Below are 23,240 nucleotides of genomic sequence, written 5' to 3' on the forward strand. Positions count from 1 at the left end.
CTGTAGAAAGGCCAGGCGTTCTTCCTAGTGCTTTACTCTTGCCTTAATCTGTTTTCCGTTGCTGTAACTGAACACCACAGACTGGGTAACTTTTAAAATACAGAGGTTTATTTGCTGAACAGTTCTGCAGACTGAGAGCCCAAGCACAGGATGCTGGCATCAGGTGAGGGTCTTATTTACTGCATGTAATATAGCCCTGGGCATCCCTTGGGAGACTGAGCAAGCATGCTAGCTCAGATCTCTAGTCCTCTTCTTCTAAAACTGCTAATGCCATCATGGGGTCTCATTCTCCTGACTGCTTTGAATTCTAATTATCTCCCAAAGGCCTCACCTTCAAACCATTAACATATGAGTGTGGGATCAAGTTCACCAGGCAGGCTGCACCACCCTTCTTGAGGTTTGAGCCCAACCCAACTTTCCCAACCTGCCTGGCCTGCCAGTCCCTGGCTCCCTGGGCCCCGTGAACCCTCGAGTCATAAGCTGAAGGTCAAGAGCACTAAGCACCCTCTGCTGCCAGCCCCGCCCTCGGCTCTGCAGGGACTCCTCTGGTCGGCTAGTACCCAACACATTGATTTTCGGCTGTTTATTTCTTTCCATTTTTTCCATCTCTGAAATCGAACGTGCCTGCGATCGATCGTGTAGCATCATTTAAGTTGGTTTTTAGAGGTACATAAACTATGGTCTTAGCTTTGGTGCCTCTTAAATCCCTGACCCTTGCTGTGCTCCGCTGCACGCTCCGGCTGAGCAGCCGTTCCCGCCTCATGGAGCCCTTCCTCCCGGCTCTGAGGTTCTCCCGTCCCTTTTCCATACACCTAATGGCGTGGCATCCTAAGCTGCGATGTGCGCTTGTGGCTGTTTAACTGGATTGAGGGCACAGATCCAGGGTTGGGTCAAATTATTTTTGTTTTTCGGCTCACAACTGGTTTTGAAGTTACTTTTCAGAAAGGTGACTGGAAGAGATTACTCAGTGTAGGGCTTTGTGGAAATAGGGGGGTTTATTGACAAGAATAACTGCGAATCTACCGAATAGCTGTACAATGCAAACACACACATCCCCATGCACAGAGTGCGTGTGTGCACGCAGGCACACTTTGAGAGGGACAGATGGACAGGCAAGGAGACAGAACAGAGACAAGGAGAGGCACAGAGAGCCAGAGAATACTTGATGAACGGCATGAGTCCTGGTGAATGACAGCAGCATTCTCTTGAAAGCAACTGTGTCCCTTGGACTTTGCCACACATGAGGCGGGGCCCCAGGAGGTGTCTGAGTGCTTCCCAGTGGCGATGCTGGATGTCTGAGTCTATCCCACTCATCTATTATCCTGAAGACCTTCGGACCAGAGCGCTGCCCTTGCCTTGCAAGGCAATCTCTCCCAGCTGGCAGCAGCAGGGTTCTGGCTCAGAGGTGTGTGGGTGGCCTCTCCAACCCAAATCCATTTGCCCATTGGTTTGTTTTCTACACATGGTGGGTCCCATTCCTCTCAACAAGAAGGTGGCCGACAGCCCCCAAGGGAGCAGTGGGCCCCTGATGTGAAAGTCATTGTTAAAGTCAGGCACAGTGGCGCAGGCCCGTAATCGCAGCAACTCAGGAGGCTGAGGCAGGAAGACTGCAAGTTCAAGGCCAGGCTGGGGAACTCTGTGGGACCCTATCTCAAAATAAAATTTAAAAAGGACGGGGACGGAGCTCAGTGAAGTGTCTCTGGGTTCAATCTCCAATATCGAAATAAATGAATATAAATTTAAAAAGCTCCAGATGGGGCTGGGGATATAGCTCAGCTGATAGAGTGCTTGCCTCACATGCACAAGGCCTGGGTTCAAATCCCCAGCACCACAAAAAAAAAAAAAAAAAAAAAAAAGCTCGCAATGTAACTCAGTGATAGAGCACTTGCCTAGCATGTGGGAGATACTGGGTTTGATCCCTGATATGATAAAAAAAATTTATAAAAACATAAACACATACAAACTTGTGGCTGAGGGTGTAACTCAATGGTAAAGCACTAGTCTAGCATGTGTAAGGCCCTGGGCTTCATCCCCAGCACCACAAAAAAACATTAAAAAATAAATTTTAAAAAATGACCTCTGGTCCTGGGGGTGTAGTTCATGGAAAATCATGTGTTTCGTATGTTACACAGTCCTGAGTTCAATCCTCGACACCAAAAAGAAACAGAAATGTTAAAAAATTATTTTAAAATTATCTCCATGGGGGAATAAACACCAGTCATTCTCCCCACCCAACACACACACTCTTAGGCTCGTGGGATTACAGGACTCCCCCTTTTTTTAATCTGTATTTTCTGATTTTACCATAAAGAAAATGTACTCTTTGGATAGCAAAATACTTTTTAAAATAAAAGCTTAAGACTGAAAGAAGAAAAGTCCTTTAAAAGGGTCCTTGGTGCCTCTTGCAGAAGGGCCCTTGGGAGCTGCAGGTCACAGGATGCGAGGGTCACTCCCTCGGCCTCACTGGTCTCCGCCGCAGGTGGCCTTTGTGGTTGGGGACATTCTAGTCCCTCAAAACGTGCTTCTGTTTGGGGTCCTGGCTCCAGGCCTCAGAGGGCGTCCCCATGAGACTCTTCGCTAAGCTGGACCAGCTCATCGAGTTCTACAAGAAGGAGAACATGGGGCTGGTGACCCACTTGCAGTACCCGGTGCCCCTGGAGGAGGAGGACGTGGTCGACGAGCCAGAGGAGGACGCGGGTAGGACCGGTTGGACAGGGTGGCAAGAGGCTGGGAGGAACCCCCGGATCCTGCCCTCCAAGCCCCACAAGGGCTGTAGATTAGTGCGTGCCAGTATCAGAAGGAGAGAGTGTGGCCTGGTGGTTAAGGACAAGTTAGGAGCACAGCTCTGGAGGCAGGCTGCCCTGGATTGCCAATCCAGCTCCCCGGCTTATAGGCTTTGAGACCTTTGGGAAGTTACTTAACCTCTTTGAACCACCAGCTTCTCGTCAAAGAGACAGCACAGAGCAGGCAAGGTGGCACCTGTGACCAGAGTGACTCAGGGGCTGGGGTAGAAGGATGACAAGTTTGAGACCAGTCTCAGCAACTTAGAGAGACCCTACCTCAAATTTAAAAAAAAGAAGACGAAAGGGCTTTGGGTGCAGGTCAGTGATAGAGGGGCCCTACGTTAAATAAATCTCTAGTGCCAGAAAGAGAAAATTGAAAAAGAAAGAACAAAACAAAACAAACAAAAAAACAAAAAAAGGAGAGTCAGTGAAAATAGTACTGTATCTGCCTCTCAGTGCCAGAGGGTCAATGAGTCAAGGAGTGTGGGGATCGGAGCCCAGAACACAGCAGGCACGCAATCAACGCAGCTAACACCATTTTCATCCTTATGATTTCACCACGAGGAAGGGAGATCTTGCAGCTAACTGGAAGGATGAGCCACATGTTTCTTTACATCATTAAAAGGAGGGAGGGGTGAGGGAGGACAGCCCCTAAAAACCTGTTGGGGGAAAGAAAGGCCCCTAAAAGCACGTGAGCCTCTGGGTGGCCTTCTGCACAGTGTGGGGACAAAGACGCGCAGGCAAGTCACATAGAAAAGTTGTTCAGGGAGGCGGCTGGCCTGGGGCACACTTTTTCCTTCTCTAAGGTTCATTTTCTAAAAGAAACCAGGAGACCCTACCTGAGCCCCTCGGCTGCTGGGGCTTTTCTGGGAGGGAGAGATGAGACCAGAACGGCTGGCACCCCTGGCCCTGGCCCCAGCCACGAGCTGGCCACCCTGTCTGTCCTTCCCCTGATGCTGGCGACCCTGCTTCTTCCCGCCTCCCGGGGACCCCCATCCTGTAGGTGCACAGCTCACTGCTTGCAGAGCCCCCTTGCTGGCCTCGGTAGTGACAGCGAGGGCCAGGCAGAGCATCTTGCTAAAGGACCACGGCTCCCCGGAGGCTAATGGGACCCAGGCAGGCCATGTCCCTTCTCCCCGTCCCTGATCCAAGTAGAGGTGGCTTTGGGGATAAGCAAGGTCCAGCTGTGGCATGGTCAGAGCTGTGTGAGTCCATAGCCACCAGGGCTGTGCCTTGGCCGCCTGTGCCCCAGATGTCCCCAGGGTCCCAAGGCCATGGCGTGGTCTTGACCTCTGGGAAGCTGTCCTGCAGAGGTGGCTTCTACATGCCACCATCCTCACTTCCCTTGGGCCTCACTTCCCTCACACCCTGGCTTGCTGTGACCCTCTGGGACGCTGTCTGGACAAAGACCCTGATACACTTCCTGTAAGGCCTGGAAAGAGAAGCCCAGTCATGACCCTGGCTTCACTTCCCCAGTGGAGGCCATTCAGAGGTCACTGGGACCAAGAGCAGTGTGACAGGCGGCACCCGGTCCAAGGGTCTCACCGGCTCAGGTCTTCTCAGGGCTCTGCAGCCCCGCTGCTCAAAACAGACTCATAGCCATCTTCTGAGCTCCAGAGGGGACAGGAAATGAAGTTCCAGCCACTAAGGAAAGTGTCCCTCTGCAGTGCTGTGGCTAGAGGCTGGAGGGGGCTGGTGGGAGTAGGAAGCGCTTGGGCAGGGTGGCCCTGGCCTGGGGGACTCAACAACCTTTGCGTGTTTGTGGTACATGCAGGAAGGAGATTCTTCTACACGGGGCAGGCAAGGGTCCCAGCTCCAAGTCGTTCGTTTAGCCCTTCAGGTGTTTGAGTGAGGGGACCCTGTCACTTTCTCAAGGCATCTCCAAGGTCTGGGGAGAGAGAAGGAGGGCAGAAGCGGAGGTGCAGAGAGAGGGGTCCAGGAGAGAAAAGAGCAGCTGGGGGTCTGGCCGCCTCCCACACTGGGTCTCCATCTTATGCTCTGGCCTCATGGGGACTGTCCTCCGCCTGGTCCAAGGCACTTGCCCCAGTCTCTGAAAGCAGCGTCTGTGCTGCTAACCTGCCTGGCTTTGTGTGTCCAAGGTCAGTAGTCCTGCAGGCCAACCTGCCCCCTGCACCTGGTGGGACAGACGACCTCAGGAGGCCCAGGCCCAAGGATCATGAACACCAGGTCTGCTGCAGGAAGCTCTGTCTAGCGAGGGAGTCTGGAGGAAGTGAGGAGGCGGAAGAGCTGTGGGGCACAGGCGGGGAGCTGGACTTGGTGGCCAGGACCTCACAGGGCTGTGGTGGGGCGTGGGGGCAGGCCTGCATGCACAGCATCCTCACCAGTGACCTTGCTGCCGTTCTCCTGGGTAGAAAGTGTCCTGTCTCCACCCGAGTTGCCACCGAGAAACATCCCACTCTCTGGCGGGCCTTGTGAGGCCAAGGAGCTACCTCTTCCAGCTGAGAACCCCAGAGCAGCCGAGGTCAGCCGGCCAAGCCTCTCCGAGACGCTGTTTCAGCGGCTGCAGAGCATGGACACCAGCGGGTGAGTCCCCACCTGGCAGGTCCCCTCAGAGGCCGGCCGTGGTGCTCAGCACCGGCTCTCGGCCCGCACTTGGTAAGCATGCCAGCCCCGAGGAAGGGGGACCTCATTCCTGCAGTCCGCCTCTGTGCGCCTTTCCATTCGGGTCATTAATCGCAAGGTCGAAAACACATTTATATGGTTTTAGACGAGATTATTTCTCCCTTAAGTCTCTTTTGTTCTTACCTATTTTTCTATTGAGATCTGAATGTTTTGTCATCCAGTTTTATGACCTCTTATACATGAGCCCTTTCTCCATCCTCCTGAAGGGGGCGGGGATCTATCTTCCAGCTCGTTGCTTACTTTTTAAAGTTTTGGAATGTTTTTATGTCGATACATGTTGGGTCCTTCTGAAGAGCACGAGCCATTCCCTTTGTGGATGCAAAATTACTTGCATCGTTAGAAGTTCACTGCTGTTCCTTGGGGCAGAGGGCAGCTCGCCACCCACAACTGCCAACGTTCCTAAAGCCAGTCACCCCAGAAGGCACACGAATTCTCACAACAACCGAACGCAGAGGGATCCCTTTCACAGAGCACACCCCGAGTCTCAGAAAGGTCAGCTCCAGGGTCCAGGAAACCCAGAGTGATTTTCCCTGCCCTCATGCCACACAGGGCTCCCTTTCAGGCCCCAGGAGGGCACCGCAAAATTATTGCCCCAGTAGGGGGCACAGGACCAAATGGTGACATTCATAAAAGAGCCTGGAGAGGGGATGGGCACCCGGAGCTAGGGACAGGGGAGCCGTGACCCTGGGTGTGCGATTCAGGGGGCTCCGGCTGACAGGTCTGCCCAGGTTGGAAACACGCAGACAAATGTGGTAGCTCCCTGCCTTTTGAGCACTTGCTGTTCTTGAGGCTGTTGACTTGAGTCCTTGGGTCCAGCTGAAGGAGTCGGCCATCTCCAGAGGCCGAGTGGGACTCTCAGGGCCACGTGTCCGGGCTGAGGGGGCCCTGACCACACGCTGCATTCCCATGCAACCTGCTTTCCCAGTTGCCCACATTCCTCCTGTGACCAGCCGATCCCTGAGCTCCAGGACGCGGGTCCTCTGCACCTAAGAGGACAAGCAGGCAACTGCGTTCCTTACATTGGGAGCCCCAAGGAGGGTTTGATACAGACACTGTCCACAGAGTGCAGTGGAGTTGTGGGGAATCACTGGGGAGGGCAGAGTGTGGCCGTGTGATCCCAAAGGCCAGGGCGTGAGCAGCCAGACCTGCCACCTGCCTCATCCCTCCTGCCCTCTCTCCCTCCCACCGGTGCTTCCCAGGCCCACCCAACAGGAAACCAGGGCCAAGAGAGCCCTGGACTTGTCCAGTCATCACCGCTCCCCTGGGCACAGGGAGGACGGAAGCCAGGGAGAGGATCTGAAAGGAAATAGCTCCTCCTTCTTGTCACCAGCCGGCCAAACTTAAGCCCGCCACAGGGGCTTCCGGTGGCTGTTGTCTCTGCCTGGAAAACCTTCCCTCAGCTCCCACATCACCAGCTCCAGGTGTTGCTCCCCCTGGTTTGAGACCAGGCATGCTGGGCATGAAGGACTCTCCTGAGGTCACAAGCATGAGATGACCTCGTAAGCAGGACTCTGGGCAGCAGATGTGGACCTGCCTGCTGTGCTCACTGGCTGAGGTCCCACTGCCCCCTCAGAACAGGCCACTGTTGAGCTTGTCCACCCAACAGTGGACCTGAGGGAGCCGGCTCACGTGCGCAGTTCTGGCTGCGTGGGTACAACGGCCTTGCCACATGCCTGACTCCCAGGCACTGGTGTAGAAAGAGGGGGCTCTCTACTGCAGACACACCCCAGCTCTCTGGAGGCTGTGCTCTGCGTCCCCGTGGGACTTCCAGAAAGTACCACAGCCTCTTTTCCCACCATAAGTACCTCTGCTGCCATGGGGTGTATGCAGTCCTACAGCCCCGGCGGGGAACAGCCGTACCCCTCATGGACCTGCCACACAGCTGCTTCCTGCTCTGGGGCACATGGAGCTGGCCGCCCTCCATGGCACCCAGGAACAGGGCCGAGCACTAGTTGCAGGCGCGGTGTGGATGGCACAGGCTGTCCCCAGCACTCCTTCCTTTGAGGTGGAGGCACAGGGTGTGATCCAGGGTGCAAACGGCATCTGGTCCCAAGGGGGCTAGCCAGCTCCTCAGCCTCTCCGAAGTGAGCCCACACCTCCCTCCTCGTCTGGACAGAGTTGACTTTCCACCCCAGCTACAGTTCTGGTGGCCGGAAGGGAGACGAAGAGGTCTCCTGAGAGCGGGTCACGACTTACACATCGGAGGGCTTTGCCTCATCTTCAGACAGGCCTGGGGAGCAGGCTGCAACAGGAAGGAAGCTACGCTTAGGGGCCCTCGTGTCCCCTGGCTTAGCCCATGGCCTAAGCAGGCGCCATGATATGCTGGATGAATTAATAAGTCAGCGCACCGTCTCGTCCATGAATTAATAACTCAAAAGCATTTGGGGGCTTCTTTGTGAGAAAAGCTCCCACCACTCCCAAACTGGGCTGCCCTCCTATCCTCCGATTTGGCAAAACACAAAGGAAGCGCCTGCGGGTACAAGCCAAGCCACTGGCTGTTTTGCCCAAGAGCCGAATCGTCAGTGTTTAACCAATTGGTACCTTGTCACGATCACCCCAATATATTCCAAATAACCAATGCTATTGAAAGTTCCAGGGAGACCCTGTCCTGCTGTTTCCTTGGGTTTCTATTTCTCCCAAGTCGAGATGCCAAATGCAGTCGACTCCTTGGCGTTCGGGGACCCCCAAGGTGCCCTCAACACTCCCCCACTCCTGTGGACTCCATTGCCTGATTAGTCCTGCTGATGGGGTTCAGGTGTAGGTGAGGGGTCCTGCCAGGCTGGGGCAGAGCAGGCAGGACGCCCAGCCACCAGGAAGGCCTGGGAGCGGGGCTGAGGGCACCCGCTGAGCCGCGGTCCTTCAGGACACTTGCACACCTGTGCGCAGGTCCCCTTGGTCTCACCGCAGAGGCAGAGGGGCAGGTCGGGTCCAGGAGAGGTGTCTCCGTAGGTTTGCTTCTCAGCTAACTCAGCCTGGGAAAGCGCCAGTGAATGGCGGGGAGGGACGAGGGGCTCCGTCGCACCCCGGCTCCAGAGCTGGTTCTGCACTGTGCTTTAGAGCTCACCTCCGGTGGCTGCCACGTCCCTTTCACATGGAGGGCCGCCTTTAGATCATTCTTGATGACAAGACTCCCTATGCTGTCTTTTGTGCAAGTCAGTTGGGTCTCCTCAGTTAGGTCACGGGTAACAAGTTAATTATTACAAGGTTTCTGAGCAAACTTAACCTTCTTGGATAAGCATGGTCTGTATCTTTATGTCAAGTCTTCTTTTTCTTACATCCCCACTCCTTTTTATTTTATTTTTTAATTTGAGACAGGGTCTCACTAAGTGGCTGAGGCTGGCCTCAAACATGCAACTCTCCTGCCTCAGCCTCCCCAGTTTCTGGGATTGCTGGCATGTGCCAGTCCATTCACTTTTTTTTGCAGGGAGGGGGGTTACCAGGGGTTGAACTCAGAGGGGCTTTGTCACTGAGCCACATCCCCAGTCCTTTTTGTTTTTTATTTTGAGACAGGGTCTCTCTAAGTTGCTGAGGCTGGCTTTGAATTTGTGAATCTTCTGCCTCAGCCTCCCATATTGCTAGGATTCCAGGCACATGCCACTGCACCCAGCCCCCATTCACTTTTTATTTTATTTTATTACCCCTCCTTTTAAAAATTTTTTCTTGTTTTAGTTGTGTACAAAACTTTATTTAATTTGTGTATTTATATGCGGTGCCGAGAATCGAACCCAGTGCCTCACAGTGCTAGGCAAGCGCTCTGCCACTGAGCCACAACCCTGGCCCCACCCCATTCATTTTTTGAATTAGAAACTGGGGCCAGATCAGGGAGGGCAAAGCCGGGACACCTGGTCAGTCCTGCTGCCACCTCCATTCCCAGCCCTGTCATTACCCAGACGTCCCCCTGAGCCTGGGATGGCTCTGAGCTCACCAGTGTGGCACTCCAGCTTTGGCTGTGGATTTGGAGTTGGCGTGTAAGCCAAAGCCACTTGCCGTGTCCAGACTTCTGGCCCCCTGAGTCTCGTGAGTAGAGGAGGCGGGGGAATTGCAGGCGTGCCCCCCGTCTGTCTTCTTTTTAAAGGACATCCATTTCCCAAGCCCCAGCCGTTCCAGCAGCACCCGAGGAGAGACACCTGTTCTTGCTGATGCCTCTACCTCGCTCTTACCTGGGCCTCCCCTGCAGAGAGGCCCAGGGGCCTTCGCGCAGGTTTGCAGGCATTGTCCTCCAAGACTACGGCTCAGCCTGAGACCAGGGAACCCAGCGCATCATGGCCCTTGCCGTGACTGCTTCTGTTTTGCTTTTTCCTCTTCAGGCTTCCCGAAGAGCATCTGAAAGCCATCCAAGATTACCTGAGCACCCAGCTGGCCCTGGACTCTGACTTTGTGAAGACGGGCTCCAGCAGCCTCCCCCACCTGAGGAAACTGACCTCACTGCTCTGCAAGGAGCTCTATGGGTAACAGCAGGCCCTAGGCGGGGCGGGTGGAGGACGCAGCAGCAGAAGACGCCTGGAGGAAACTCAGCTCCTGGGCTGTCCCACTGTCCTGCTGCCCTCACAGTAATTGGGCAGCGGGTAGAGCTTTGTGGTTGTCTGCAAGGTTTGTTTTCATAGCATCTGAGCTATAGTGTGTGTGCCCCTGTGTGTGTGTGTGCATGTGTGTGCGAGTGTACTTCCTGGTGCTGGGATGGAACACGAGCAAATGCTCCACCACTGAGCAGCAGCTCCTGCCTGTTTTGTTGTCTAACTAAAGTTTATTTGAGGCACGGTGGAGCACCGTTGTAATCCCAACTACCCAGGAGGCTGAGGAAGGAGGATTGCAAGTTTGAGGCCAGCCTCAGCAATTTAGCGAGGCCCTAAGCAACTTAGTGAGACCCTGTCTCAAATTTAAAAATATAAAGCGCTGGGGATGTGGCTCAGGGCTTAAGCACCCTTTGGTTCAATCCCCAGTGCAAAAAAAAAAAAAAAAAAAAAATGTTATTTTGAAGTCAGTAGCTCTGGGAAGTGGGGAGAGGCAGAGGTCTCTTGGTCAGGATCCTCTTTAGCCTTTGGCTCCCATTCTTCCTACGGCAGCCAGCACATTGATGGGCACCTAAGGGCACCAGTTTATCTTCTGGGTTGGTGGTGATAGCCCAAGATTTCCAGTGATGGCTATTTTTCAAAGTAATTCACCAAAAGTTCAATTTTCCAATATTGAATTCATTAAACAACCAATGGTAAAAAAATTCTGATTTTGTAAAGATTCTCTCGATTTGACATTTTTATTTCATTAACCTTAAACTGAACTTCAAGTTTAATTGCATTTTAATTGCTAGAAGTGCAAAAGTAAGAGAAATTAGCAAAGAATAATATTTTAAAAGCTTAAAACTGGGGTGGGGGGCGGTGGCGCTGAGGCAGGAGGATGGAAAGCTCAAGGCTGGGCTCAGTGGTATAGGGAGACCCTGACTCAGAATAAAAATAAAAGTAAAACAGGCAGGGGATGTGGCTCGGTGGTAAAGTGCCCTGGGTTTAATCCCTGATGCACACACACACACACACACACACACACACACACACTCACACACACACACGCACACACACACTCACACACACACACACTCACACACACACACACACTCTCTCACACACACTCACACACACACACACACTCACACACACACTCACACACACACACACTCACACACGCACACTCACACACACGCACTCACATACTCATAGAGTTACAAGGAGTCAAAACAAACCTGTCATAAATGAAAAGTCAGTGTTTCGGCTGGAAAACTGCCATTTCCTGTGGACGAGGACTCCTGGACCTGTGCTCCTTTGTTTTACTTCACACACAGCAGCTTCCAGATTCTCCGGCTAGTTCCTCTGTTGCCATGTCAATCGTGGCTTAGGTGATGTACAGAAAAGGCTCTGCCATTGTCAGAAATCAAGTTCAACTCCTAAAAGCACAATCAGTACATCTGGTAAATTTGACAAACAATTTCTCTGACAAATGGAGCAGTCTTCAAATTGGCCAGTCTGGCTCCATCTCAACGCACCGACCTTCAACAAATGTCATTCTGTAGCAAATGGAGCCATCGTTTTTTACATGCGTCCATGGCAGACTTTGTTCCTTTGGATGCTGCATTTATAAACCACTAATAAACCAGGGAAACGCGTATGAGTGACACTTTCTTTTTTAAAAAACATCCTTTCATGATGGATGATAACAAGCTTTAATTACTGCTGCGGCAGAGACGCTGACCTGACCATGCACTTGAGGAGGAAACACAGCTTTAAGTCTTCGTTAGGCCTCCCCCAGACTTCTGGGGGCACAGCATCTTTTCCCACCAGCGTTCCCCTCGCTGGGGACAGAAGAGCCCCCACCTGCCCACTCCTCTGGTGCATGGTGCAGCACAAAGAGCTTCCTTCAGCTCTCCTGCTCTCTCTTCTCTACTGACCAAACGCCTGACCTCAGGTTAGGATAGAGGCACAGCAACCCAGTCTTCACCTCTGTAGGTCAAGCAACAGACATGGTTAACTGAGGGGTAGAATGTCAGAAAATCTTAGGAATTGCTAAGTGACTTGGCCTGTAATCCCAGCAGCTCAGGAGGCTGAGCAGGAAGCATTGCAGGTTCCAAGCCAGCCTCCGCAATTTAGGGAGGCCAAGCAACTTAGCAAGACCCTGTCTCTAAATAATATGAAAAAGGGCTGGCCATGTGGCTGAGGGGGTGAAGTGCCCCTGGGTTCAGTCACTGGTCCAAAAAAAAAAAAGAAAAGAAAAGAAAAAGAAAATCTAAGTAACAACAAAATTGTGTTTCCCCTCCCCACTGCCACCCCTGCTGACGTAACTCCATGAAATGATAAGCCCAAGGTTCAAACTGCTTTGATTAGAACAGCATGTTCACTCATTCGTTCACTCAACACACACGTTGAGGGCCTCCTCTGACCTGACCCAGGTGCTGATGCAGTGGAAGACCAGCCCACATGCAGAAAACACCGTGCGTTAGCTCCAGACTAACACCTGAAGGAGTCACGTGCATAGACGGCCCAAGAGCTAACATTTTCAATTCATTCCTCGCTTTAAAAACTCTTTTTTTTTTTTTTTTTAAAGGGACTTGAAGGATAAGCAATGTGTGTCAACGCAAAACCAATTACGCTTGACAGGGAGCCATTAAGTGATTCCATTAAACTCCTGAACAAAAGAGATGCCATTTCTCACCTGATTATTTAATACCGCATGAGAGATTCTTGCTAAAGCAAGATTAAAAAAGAGTAAAAAAAAAAAAAAAAAATTCAAGGAAGAAAACACAAAGGGAATAACGAAACACCTGAACACCCTCTGGGGTCTGGAGTCGCAGGGTCGTCTCTGAAACTGAACAGGAACCTGGGGGAAATCAATCAGCTCCCAGAGACAAGGGGAAAGCCAGCCATCCCTCTGGGGAATCCAGAAAGGCCTGCAGGGGGCTCAACCCTTCCCAGAGGCCAGAGGCAAGCCTTCTAGGGACTAGTTAGCAGTGGCTTCCCTGAACAAATTCTTTCTGTAGGATAAGGCCAGTTCTTAAGTCTTCCTGAGACAGACAGGCCACCACAGGGACCATAGAGGGGATGAGCTCTGGGGCCAGGACTCATAGCTGTTCCTAAAAGTCTTTTCCTGTCCTTCGCCCTGGTGGCATAAGGAAAGCGCCTTTTCTCACCCTCGTTTCAAATCAAGTTGACCCTGGAGACCAGGATCCTGGAGTAGGGTCACAGGAAGTCTCCAGGGTCTCCCCCCACCTCAGTACTGGTGAAAAGTGACCTCTTCCTGTGCTGGGGGAAGGGGCGGCCTGCCCTCTCCCTTCTCCCTGAGGTCAGACTCCCCAGTTAAACCCTTACTCAGCTGCGTTTGCTTTCCTTGGCCTGATTTCGTTTCTATCACTGTTGGGTCAAAAGCTCCATCTCCTGTACCATTCCTGTTCGAGTCCCTGCGTGTCATTGATCATTTTGACCCTAAATGACACCGCCAAATGTGTCTGGGAACCATTCAGATTTCTTCAAGTTTCAAAGCAGTTAGAAATACACAGAGATTAGCATTATTCTCAGAATATCCGAAGATTCAGTTTGTGTTATTTGTACTTTCTGGATAGTGTTTTGAAAAAGGAAAAAGAGAGAGATCTAGACAATGTTAAAACACATTCTGAAGTAGAGCTTTTGAAAAATGATTTAGCCCAGAATTCTTTGATGAAACGATCATTTAAAACAGTACCACTGTGTCTGAAGAGGGGCAGAGCCGGGGAATATGGAAACCAGACTCCTGCTGCCCGCTTCTCCCCTCCATCCTGTGTCCCTAGAAGAGTCCTGACTTGTTCATTTTCTTCTTCCTTTTTCCTTTTTTCTTCTTTGGTGGTGCTGGGACTGGAGCCCAGCCTGTGCATGATAGGATGGTGGCAAAGTGCTGTACTACTGAGCTGCACCCCGTCCTGGGATGACCATTTCAAAGTCAGTGGAAAAGGCCGGGCTTGGTGTGCACGCTGGTAATCCCAGCAACTCGGGAAGCTGAGGTAAAAGGGGTTCAAGTTCAAGGCCAGCCTCAGCAACTTAGCGAGACCCTGTCTCAAAAGATGAAAAGGGCCCAGTGGTTAGCACCCCTGGGTTCAATTCCAGTGCCAAACAAACAAGCAAAAAACCAAAAGCAAAAATCATCAAAGTCAGTAAAATAAAACACCATCTTTGAAACTGTAAGATGTTGGTTACAAATACTCAAATGTGATGTTGCCTAGCACGCACAGGGAGCTCTGGATCTATTTGAAGGAATTATGGAGACTGGAAACAAATCCTACCATACTTAAGAAGAGCTCATGCCATACCCAAAAGAATTATGGGAAGAAATGGAACACCGGGCCAAACTGAATAGTGATATGGTGGGAAGTGGACTGTTTCCCTATGTATCAAAAAATAAAATTTTGGGGCTGGGGATGTAGCTCAGTTGGTAGAATGCTGGTCTCACAAGCACAAGGCCATGGGTTCAATCCCCAGCAACACAAATAAACAAAAAAACCCCAAAACAAAAATAAATAAATAAATGAAACTTTGTACGGGGTAAGGAATTAAACATACATGAAACCCATATAACAATCTTTTTTGGGGGTCGGGGTATTGGGGATTGAACTCTGGGCTATTTTGTATTCTATTTAGAGACAGTGCCTCACTGAGTTGCTTAGCGCCTCCCTATTGCGAGGCTGGCTTTGAACTCACGATCCTCCTGCCTCAGTCTCCCAAGCTGCTGGGAATACAGGTGTGCCCCATCGCCTTTGCCTGATTCATATGTAACAATCTTAAACAGAGTTAGAAAACAATTTAGAGTAAGCAAATAATTACTCGCTATTGAATACTGATGATCAATTTCTAACTGTAGTAAGCAACAAAATTACCAAGGAAAGGATGAAAATTAGAATAAAAAAATTACAAATAACTTTACAATGAAATCCATGCCATCTAGGATAAAAATAACATAACAGGAATAAGTACAAACTAGATTAAATTAAAAAGCAAAACAAGATGTAAATCTTACAGCAATATACAAAAATATTAACAAAATTTTCAGCAGAAAATTGACAAAGGAGAAAAACAGTTTATGTTTGGAGAAATGCAGTAGAAATCAACCAGAAAAATACAGGCATTAGAAATAAAAGATATGCAAGTCCATTCTCTTTGTAATGCTGGGGATCCAACCCAGGGCCTTGGCATGCTATATTCATTAATATTAAAGTACAACGTTAGGCATATTAAAAAAGAGAAAGAGGAAAATGTAGTGAAAAAGGATGCAGAGGTGATATTGGTCAAGCAGGTTTGAGCAGAGCTTGAGATCATCACTCCAGGGCTTGGGGAAACTGACCAGGAGCCAGAATTCCTGATCATTCTAATTCTGTAATTGGAAATGAGAACAGAAAAGCTATATGAACAAAGCTATTCAGAGCAGCCTTTATTTATAATAGCAAAGATCTCAGAGTAACCCAAATATCTAACAACTGATTTTGGCACATTTACTTGATAGACTATTTTGAAATCATTAGGATGTTAAACATGTACAAACATGAACAGTTTTTGATGAAATAAGTGAAAAATCAAACTCAAAATTGTCTGCTCACCATGCTTAAAACGTGAAAACAATAGAAAGAGATGGGAAGGGAACAAAGAAACGATAAAGTCCTAGTATTAGATTTGTCTCTGGATTTGACAATGGAAAAATCCCTCTGGGCTCCCTCGAAGCTGCTAGAAAGGGATTTGCATCAGAATCCACCAGTCCCCAGCACCAGGAAGCCCTTGTATTTAAAATGCAGATTCCGGACCAAATCAGCTTGGAGCCCAGTAATTTGCATTTTTAACTGGAGTTGTGTGTGTGTGTGTGTGTGTGTGACTCCCATGAATACTTAGGCTGGGAACCACGGATTCCTAAGTGATTTCGAAGTAGTTTTGTGAGTCTGGATTGGGGTTTTCTACAGGCTACGTGTTCTCATGTGGCTAAGACCAAACTAAGGTAAACTTGGTTCTACACATTTCCACTCCAGTTTGACGTGGAAAGGGAAAGGATGGGGGGCTGGGGTGGAGGGGCAGCACTGGCAGGCTGATTGATCTTTGCCCGGGCTTGTCCTTGGGGGAGGATCACCTGCTTTTGCCAGGCCGAGAGTGACAGTGTCTCCAGCTAGAGCCTGAGCTGTCTTGGACGCACCTTCTCGGTCCCCACTAACCCCTGATCTTCACCTGGTCCCCCGGCCTCCAGGGAAGTTGTCCGGACTCTCCCATCGCTGGAATCTCTGCAGAAGTTATTTGACCAGCAGCTGTCCCCTGGCCTCCGTTCTCGTCCTCAGGTAAAGGGTCTTGGGGTGGAAAGATGGACTTAACAAGCCCAGGGAGGGGGATGCGCTCGCAATGTCTCAAGGGCTGAGAAGGAGAAGAGAGCACCGACTACCCCAGTTCTGCCGAGCAAACGTGGACCTGGAGGTGGAGGGGGGAACCCGCATCCTGGCCCTTCCCGAAAGGCATTCCCCGTGCCAGATTTTGATTTGAAGAGTAAGGATTTCAAATTATGTGCCCATCAGCTAAACTGCCTATTTAGCATTGAGTAAGGAGGCACACAGGACCTGTTCCCACCCTTGCTCACCAGACACTGAGAAGAAAGAAAAGAGGTGCCTCAACTGGAGGCTTGCTGCTTGCTCCAGGAGGAGCCAGAGAAGGCGCCTCTCCCCAGTGCCACTCTCCATGGGGCTGGAGGCCACGGTCAAGGTGTCCATGAAGCATAAACTGTAAAAAAAAGTTGTCCTCGTCAAAGTTATAAAAACAAGCAGAAACAGTGTCCTGAGGGAAAATATTTGCTATAAATATTAGGGACAAAAGGTTAGCATGCTTTCCAAAAAAGAAACTCCAACAGATAAGTAAAAACAACCCAGTTCTTTAGATGGGGAAAAGCTCTAAACAAGGCTTCACTGAAGACGGTTGGGGAATAGGCAATGTACGCAAGGAAAGATTTCCATCCTCCTGGGCAGGTCACCCTGAAGTGACATTCAAAGTGGGCTCTCACTTAACAGCGAAAAGTTGATGGCTAAAGCTGATTGAGTCAGGGCCCCTTGTCTGGGGGAGGGGCTCATCCCTCTCCTGGTGGGAGTGGAAAGCCTGTTCATGTGCAAATTTGATCTGCACCCACCCTTCAAGCAATACCTGTTAGGCGGCCATCTTAAGGACCCCACCTCTGAGGTACAGACGAAGGTGGGCACCATAGCTTTGCCTCTAAGAGCAAAAATATGGGAAGCCACATAAACATAGAGAGAAGGTGAAAGCAAGCAAGGCGCAGAGTTCCCAGGTGTAGGGACTGCTGTAGGCAGGTCTCCAGTCACACGTGTTGGGTGAAAGTGCAAATGGTGGATCGACATGTGAAGGGTGGCGTCAGCTCATGGTGGACAGCAAACCAGAGGCACTAAACCTGAGGGGCCACTCTCATCGCTGGGAGGCCGGGTGGAACTAGGGAGAAGTGGCGACTTTGAGTTTGTCCACATTGCTTGCTTGAGTTGTAGGGGAGTTAAACCTTTCCTTCTGCTTCCTGAAGTTCACATAAGTTTCTGGGACAAACTCGGAGTGGACAGGTGAACAGGACAACAGGACATTTATTACAGGCATACACGTGGGAGCTTCACACACTGAGACTCAGAAGGGTCAGTGATTGAAGTTTTTATACCACTGTGAGACGAGGAAAGCAGCAGGGGCTGGGAGTGTGGCCAGGTGGTGGTGGTGGGTGGTCATACCCCGTGGGAGGGAGGGAACGCAGGGGGAAGCAAAGCTTCCTAACTGTTCAGCCTCTCAGGCAGCAGCAGCCTTTGGAGGAGGAGGTGACCCGGGTGTGGTGGCGCCACCTGTAGACCCAGCTGCTCTGGAGGCTGAGGTGGGAGGATCACTTGAGCCCAGGAGTTGGGGGCTAGCCTGAGCAACAAGCGAGACCCCATCTCGAAAAGAAAAGAACGAAAGAACAGGTGAAGTCCGCACCCAAGCCTCCCTGGGCGAGGTGTTCACGCGGCCTTTCCTAGATCTAGACAGCACGTGGCGGACCGCGGAGAGCCTGCGGTTGACTACCAATGGAGACGGTTGCAGGTTTCTTTTACAAAAAGACAGCCTTTCAGAACTATTCCTGTGTCGGCAGTATCTGTGAATAGCCATCTTGAAATATGCCAGAGAAGAATATTTTGAGGTGGCCTATTTTGGTCTTCCACAGAATTTTTTACAGAGAAAATGTATTTGTGTTCTATTTATACAACTGAAAAAATTCACCAGGAAAAAAATATATACGTATTTCTTTGAAGTGAATGATGGGTTAATTTCTAAGAAAGCAAAAGCAAATCTAGATGGAACAGGGGCCCAGCTAGGCACTAGAACTTGGTTTGAGGGGAAGAATGTGCAGCCAAGTCCTTGAAGTGGATTAGGAGACAGGCCTCCAGAGAAGGCCAGCAGTGGTCAGGGTGAGGGTCTGCCGGGAGAGGACTGCGTGTTTGCATTTGGAGGTAGGACTGAGCAGTGACAGGGTGGGGGTGGTCTCCCCCCAAGAGACCCTGGGTTTCAGTTCATTTTGTTTGCGGCCCCAGATGGGGAACACCTGTAGAAACTTAAATCCAGAAATAAATATACCTCTTATGGTAACTTTGAGGTCTGGTCTTACTGAGAAAACAGGTGAATGATTACAGCATTTGAAAAGGTATATATGAAAAATATTCAAAGGATATATGAGCTCTAGATTGTGGTTTCTAGCCTACTTTAATGCACCCGTGTCAATTTTGTTGAAGAATTTGCAGAACTGAAAACTTGGGACTTACTGGGTTAAAGGAGAGCAGAGAATGTCATCCTTGGTACACCTTCAGAATTCAGCAGGAGGGTGTTCTGAGAGGCTGCCTGACAGAAGAGGGTGTGGCCTGGGTCAGGAAGGCTCACCCCATGGGCCCTTGGTCCCCTGGCCTGTGAACTGGGGTGGTGGTGTCCCACAGTGCAGGGCTAGATAAGCGGTGAGGATGCCGGTGAGTCTGGCATCTGAGCAGCACAGTCCCTTGCCACGCAAGCCCTTAGCCTTAGGAAGGCAGGCAACACACCCAGACCCCGGCATGGAATCTATTCGAGGGCTGCTGGGAGCAATCTGGTCAAAAGGGTGACAGGCCGGGCCGGTGGAGAGTCCCGGTTCTGCCCTGTGCAGAAAGAAGGAAGGGGGCAAACTGATGGAGTTGGAGAACATCGTGCCAAGTGAAATAAGCCAAACCCCCCAAACCAAAGGCCGAATGTTTTCCCTGATAGGCAGAAGCTAATTCACAATAGGGTGGAGGATGGGGAAGAAGAGAGTTACTTTTTATTAGGTAGAGAGGAGTGAAGGGAGGGAAGGGGTGTGGGGGAAGGAATGATAGTGGAGTGAAACAGACGTTATTACCTCGAGTACGTGTATGACTGCATGACCAAGTGATCCTGCGATCTGTACAACAGACAAATGATAGCTCACACTCTATCAAAGTAGTTAAATGCATCCTACTGTCATGTACAGCTAATTAGAACAAATAAAATTTAAAAATTAAAAAAAAAAAAAAAGAGGGAGTTTGTTAACCTTTTGGAGCCTGCATCCCCTTTGAAAAGTGCAGCTGAGCTGGGTGAGGCAGACCTATAATCTTGGGACTCAGGAGGCTGAGGCAGGGGGATTGCACATTCGAGACCAGCCTCAGCAACTTAGTGAGACCCTGTCTCAAAATAAAAAGAGGGGTGGGGGCTGGAGATGTAGTGCAGTGGTAAAGCACCTGGGGTTCAGCCCCCAGTATGAAAGAAAGAAAGCGAGCAAAGTGCAGCTAAGAAGCAAAGTGGAATAACTGGCCAACTTGTGTAACCCACAGGTGACACCCAGGCCAACCCACCCGACAGGCTACCTGTGAGTTGAACCCTCAGCCTAAACATCGGTGACATTTTGGCTTGGGGAGTTCTTTGTTGTGGGGGACTGTCCTGTGTGCTGGCCTCTACCCATTGAATGCCATTAGCCTCCCCAGTTGTGATGCATGGAAATGTTTCTGGATGTTGCCAAATGTCCCTGGGGGATAATACAACCGGAAAGCCACAGTCTGGACCCACACTCAAATCCCAGGTGTATGCGAGCTGTACACACATGCACACACACCCTGTCCCTGGGCCCCCCCCCCCCCCCCCGATTTAAAACGTGCTTGTTAGAAGAATTCATCAGCCGATCATTGTGATTAGGCAGAAGTTCTAAGATTCTGCCAGCGTCCCCCAGAGTCACAAATCCAAAGAGGGAGACACCGGCCTAAAGCTGCTGAGCAGCTGCCCAGGGGAGAAAGCAGGTGATCTCAAGCATGCACACAGCGAGGCAAGGAGGCTTGAATCCATGCTGGCTTAGTTCTTTGTGAGGAAAACAACCCCAAAATGAGGGGTTACAGAACTGTCCCACCTGCCGATCAGCGTTTCTTAGCTCACAGCCAGCCTTTCGGCTCTGCCCTTGACTGTGTCTAGACCCACTCCTTTCCACCACTTCCCTCATTAATAATATCTATAGACAGATTGGGAGCTTTCTTAAAAAGTAGTCAGAGAAAGCCCTGACGAGCATTAACTGCCACCATGGTGGTGACGAGGTGACTGGGAGAGGAAGGGGTGCCGACGCGAGTGGTGGACTGTGTCTTGGTCCATTTTCTGTTGCTATAACCAGCTACCTGAGGCCAAGTGATTTATAAAGAACTGAGGTTTGTTCTGGCCTATGGTTGTGGAGGTTGGGAAGCCCAAGGGCAGGTACCTGCATCTGCTCACTATCTGGTGGCAGCCTTCTTGCTGCGTTATCACCAGGCAGAGGGTATCACAGGGCAAGAGAGCAGAGCAAGCACGCCAGAGAGAGTGCACTTTCACAACAAAACCACTTCCTGGCAGTGGTAGGGGCTGCAGTGGTGACGGGGGAGGGCAGAAGTGGGCTACTTAGTAGAAGGTGGGAAGCTGAGGTTGAAAGCGAACATAGCCAGGCTGATGCGTTGCATGTGTCTGATTTCCTCATCCTTCTGCAAGGCAGGGATGTTTTCCTACTAACAGTACATCTCCAGCTCCTGGCAGCCTGTGTAGCTTAGAATAGATAAGTGCTTATTCTGTAAATAAGTGCTTGATAGCATGGACTTGATGCCAAGCAGACAGGGTACAGGTTCTGCTCTGCCTTTTATTAGCTGTGTGACTACAGATAGTAACTTGAGCTCTCTGGGCTCCTCTGTTCACCAAACAACTCTACTGAGCCTCTTCATTGGTCAGATGGCGTTCCTAGCACCCAGGTTGCTGCTCTGGTCACAGTGTCCTTGGTCTCAATCCTCATGGAGCCTATGTTCTAGCAGGGGCAGCAAACGGTGAGGCCATAAATGGAGGAACTGCACTGATAGCAACCACCTGGTGGTTGTCCTAGCTGGTGGGGACAGGGAAGATCTCCCAAGGGGTCTGAGACCTGAATGACAAGAAAGTGCCCTTCCCAGGTGAAATCCAAGTCCCTGTAGAGTCCTTGGGAAGTGTGGCTCTAGGCAGGGCTGCAGTGCGGGAGCCAGAGGCTGCGCTGGCAGGCTGGGGAGTTTGGACAGGGCTCTCCCTGCGGGGCAAGCGGCCGGCCTTGGGTTTTAAGCGGTGGGAATGGGTTTATGTTGGAAGTAGAGCAGGCGATGTAGGAGGGAGGGAAGGCTGTAATCAAAGATGGCCCTAGAGTCGACACAACTGAGTCGGCGGGTTGACAAAGCCCGTAGGAGGGGCAGACAGAGCCAGGACGTGAAGAGCCCTTTCTCGGCCATGAGGATTTTGAGATGCCTGTAGGCAATCCCAGTGTCCTCGTGTGCAGAGGGGTAATGATAGTGATGGCGGGGGCGTGCTCGGCGTCATGCCTCCTTCCTGATGACCCCTCAGTCAGTGCCACTTCCGTTTCTTCTTGTCCTTGTGTCCCAGGTGCCTGGGGAGGCCAATCCCATCAACATGGTGGCCAAGCTCAGCCAACTGACAAGTCTGCTGTCCTCTATTGAAGATAAGGTATTGCAGGGGGCCCTGCAGCTTCTCGTGACTCCTTGGGGGTCTCCTGTTTGCACAGAGAATGCCCAGGTTGCAGGCTCTGTGTCCCCTCTGACTCCACTCATTGCTGCTGCCCGCAGGTCAAGGCTCTGCTGCATGAGGGCCCCGAGTCTACCCATCGGCGTTCCCTCATCCCTCCAGTCACCTTTGAGGTAAGTGGCCATGACAGTGGAGCCTGGCCTTTGGGGATCATACTGGTCCCTGGGAAAAGAATGCCTTTGGCTTAAGCTGTGGAAGGGGAAGGAACCTAATTGTGGAGAACAGCAGTCGGTGGAACTTCCTGGCTGGGGAGATGTTAAACGTCAGAATCTGGGCCTGTGGACATCAGTGAAGTCCCCTTCGTGGGGAGGATGCCAGGGACGAGCTCCTCATTGGCCCAGGGTGCTATAAACTTTGTCCTCAAAATGGGAGGAATGAGCTACATGAAACATGCAAAATAGGGTCCCGGCAGCAACGGGTAGTTAAAGACCAAGACGAGACAACTGCTGTGACCTCCCTGACAGTGGCTGGATCACAACCTCCGGGCTTGGTCCAGGACCTCCGGGCTTGGTCCAGGACCTCCGGGCTTGGTCCAGGACCTCCAGGCTTGGTCCAGAAGCGTGTGTTTTAAAAATGACCCCCAGTGGTTGGGGTGTATCCAGCCAGCCTGATCCCCACACTCAGAAACACAGCGTGAAACACCCCTGCTCCCCACCCCAAAGTCCTCCCTGGTCCTGAAAATAATCCTGCAAGAGAGAGATTTCCATTTCCTGAGCCTGCCCAGGCCACTGTCTTTTCTTCTAGTTGTTATCAGTAGATGTTCAGCTAGTGGTTGTGACAAGGCCCAGGAGTTTGTCACGAAAGGCCTTTCTGGAAGTCATTGGCAAAACAGATTAACATAACGAGCCACTCCGCAACAGTTCGGCTGTTTCCTCCACCGAGCCTGTTGATAGAACAGGCTACCCCGGGTTTGGGCGATTCTCAGGGGATGCAGTGGAGTATGCGCATGCGGGCTGGGGCGAGGGAGACCAGGAGCCAACAGCCTGATGGCCCCCCAGAGGACGCTGACCCAGGGCTGCCCAGCCAGAGGGACTCATGGGTTGGTGTCACCAAAGCCCAGCCAGAAAATCAACAAAGCACATCTCTTCCTCTGCAAAGGTGAAGTCAGAGTCTCTGGGGATCTCTCAGAAAATGCAGCTCAAGGTCGACGTTGAGTCCGGAAAACTGATCATTAAGAAGTCCAAGGATGGTTCTGAGGACAAGTTCTACAGCCACAAGAAAAGTA

At 51.0% G+C, this 23,240-nt stretch overlaps 2 protein-coding genes and 1 long non-coding RNA gene across 3 annotated transcripts in view; 2 read left to right on the top strand and 1 right to left on the bottom strand.

The window, feature by feature from the left end:
- NGEF (neuronal guanine nucleotide exchange factor) overlaps positions 1 to 23,240 on the bottom strand; it is a 218,919-nt gene that overhangs the window by 162,703 nt on the left and 32,976 nt on the right. The window lies entirely within an intron of this gene.
- INPP5D (inositol polyphosphate-5-phosphatase D) overlaps positions 1 to 23,240 on the top strand; it is a 107,564-nt gene that overhangs the window by 43,524 nt on the left and 40,800 nt on the right. Inside the window, exons 3-9 of the mRNA XM_079134831.1 lie at positions 2,547 to 2,697; positions 5,156 to 5,327; positions 9,734 to 9,874; positions 16,158 to 16,245; positions 21,857 to 21,937; positions 22,057 to 22,128; positions 23,114 to 23,237. Of these exons, the coding sequence (XP_078990957.1) occupies positions 2,547 to 2,697; positions 5,156 to 5,327; positions 9,734 to 9,874; positions 16,158 to 16,245; positions 21,857 to 21,937; positions 22,057 to 22,128; positions 23,114 to 23,237 (829 nt within the window). The remainder of the gene's footprint in view (positions 1 to 2,546; positions 2,698 to 5,155; positions 5,328 to 9,733; positions 9,875 to 16,157; positions 16,246 to 21,856; positions 21,938 to 22,056; positions 22,129 to 23,113; positions 23,238 to 23,240) is intronic.
- LOC306656923 lies at positions 12,215 to 14,055 on the top strand. The gene is made up of 2 exons (XR_013762669.1): positions 12,215 to 12,760; positions 12,829 to 14,055. It is a non-coding gene; the product is annotated as an uncharacterized lncRNA (long non-coding RNA).

This window comes from Sciurus vulgaris (genome assembly GCF_902686455.1).
Source record: "Sciurus vulgaris genome assembly, chromosome: 3".
NCBI lineage: Eukaryota > Metazoa > Chordata > Mammalia > Rodentia > Sciuridae > Sciurus > Sciurus vulgaris.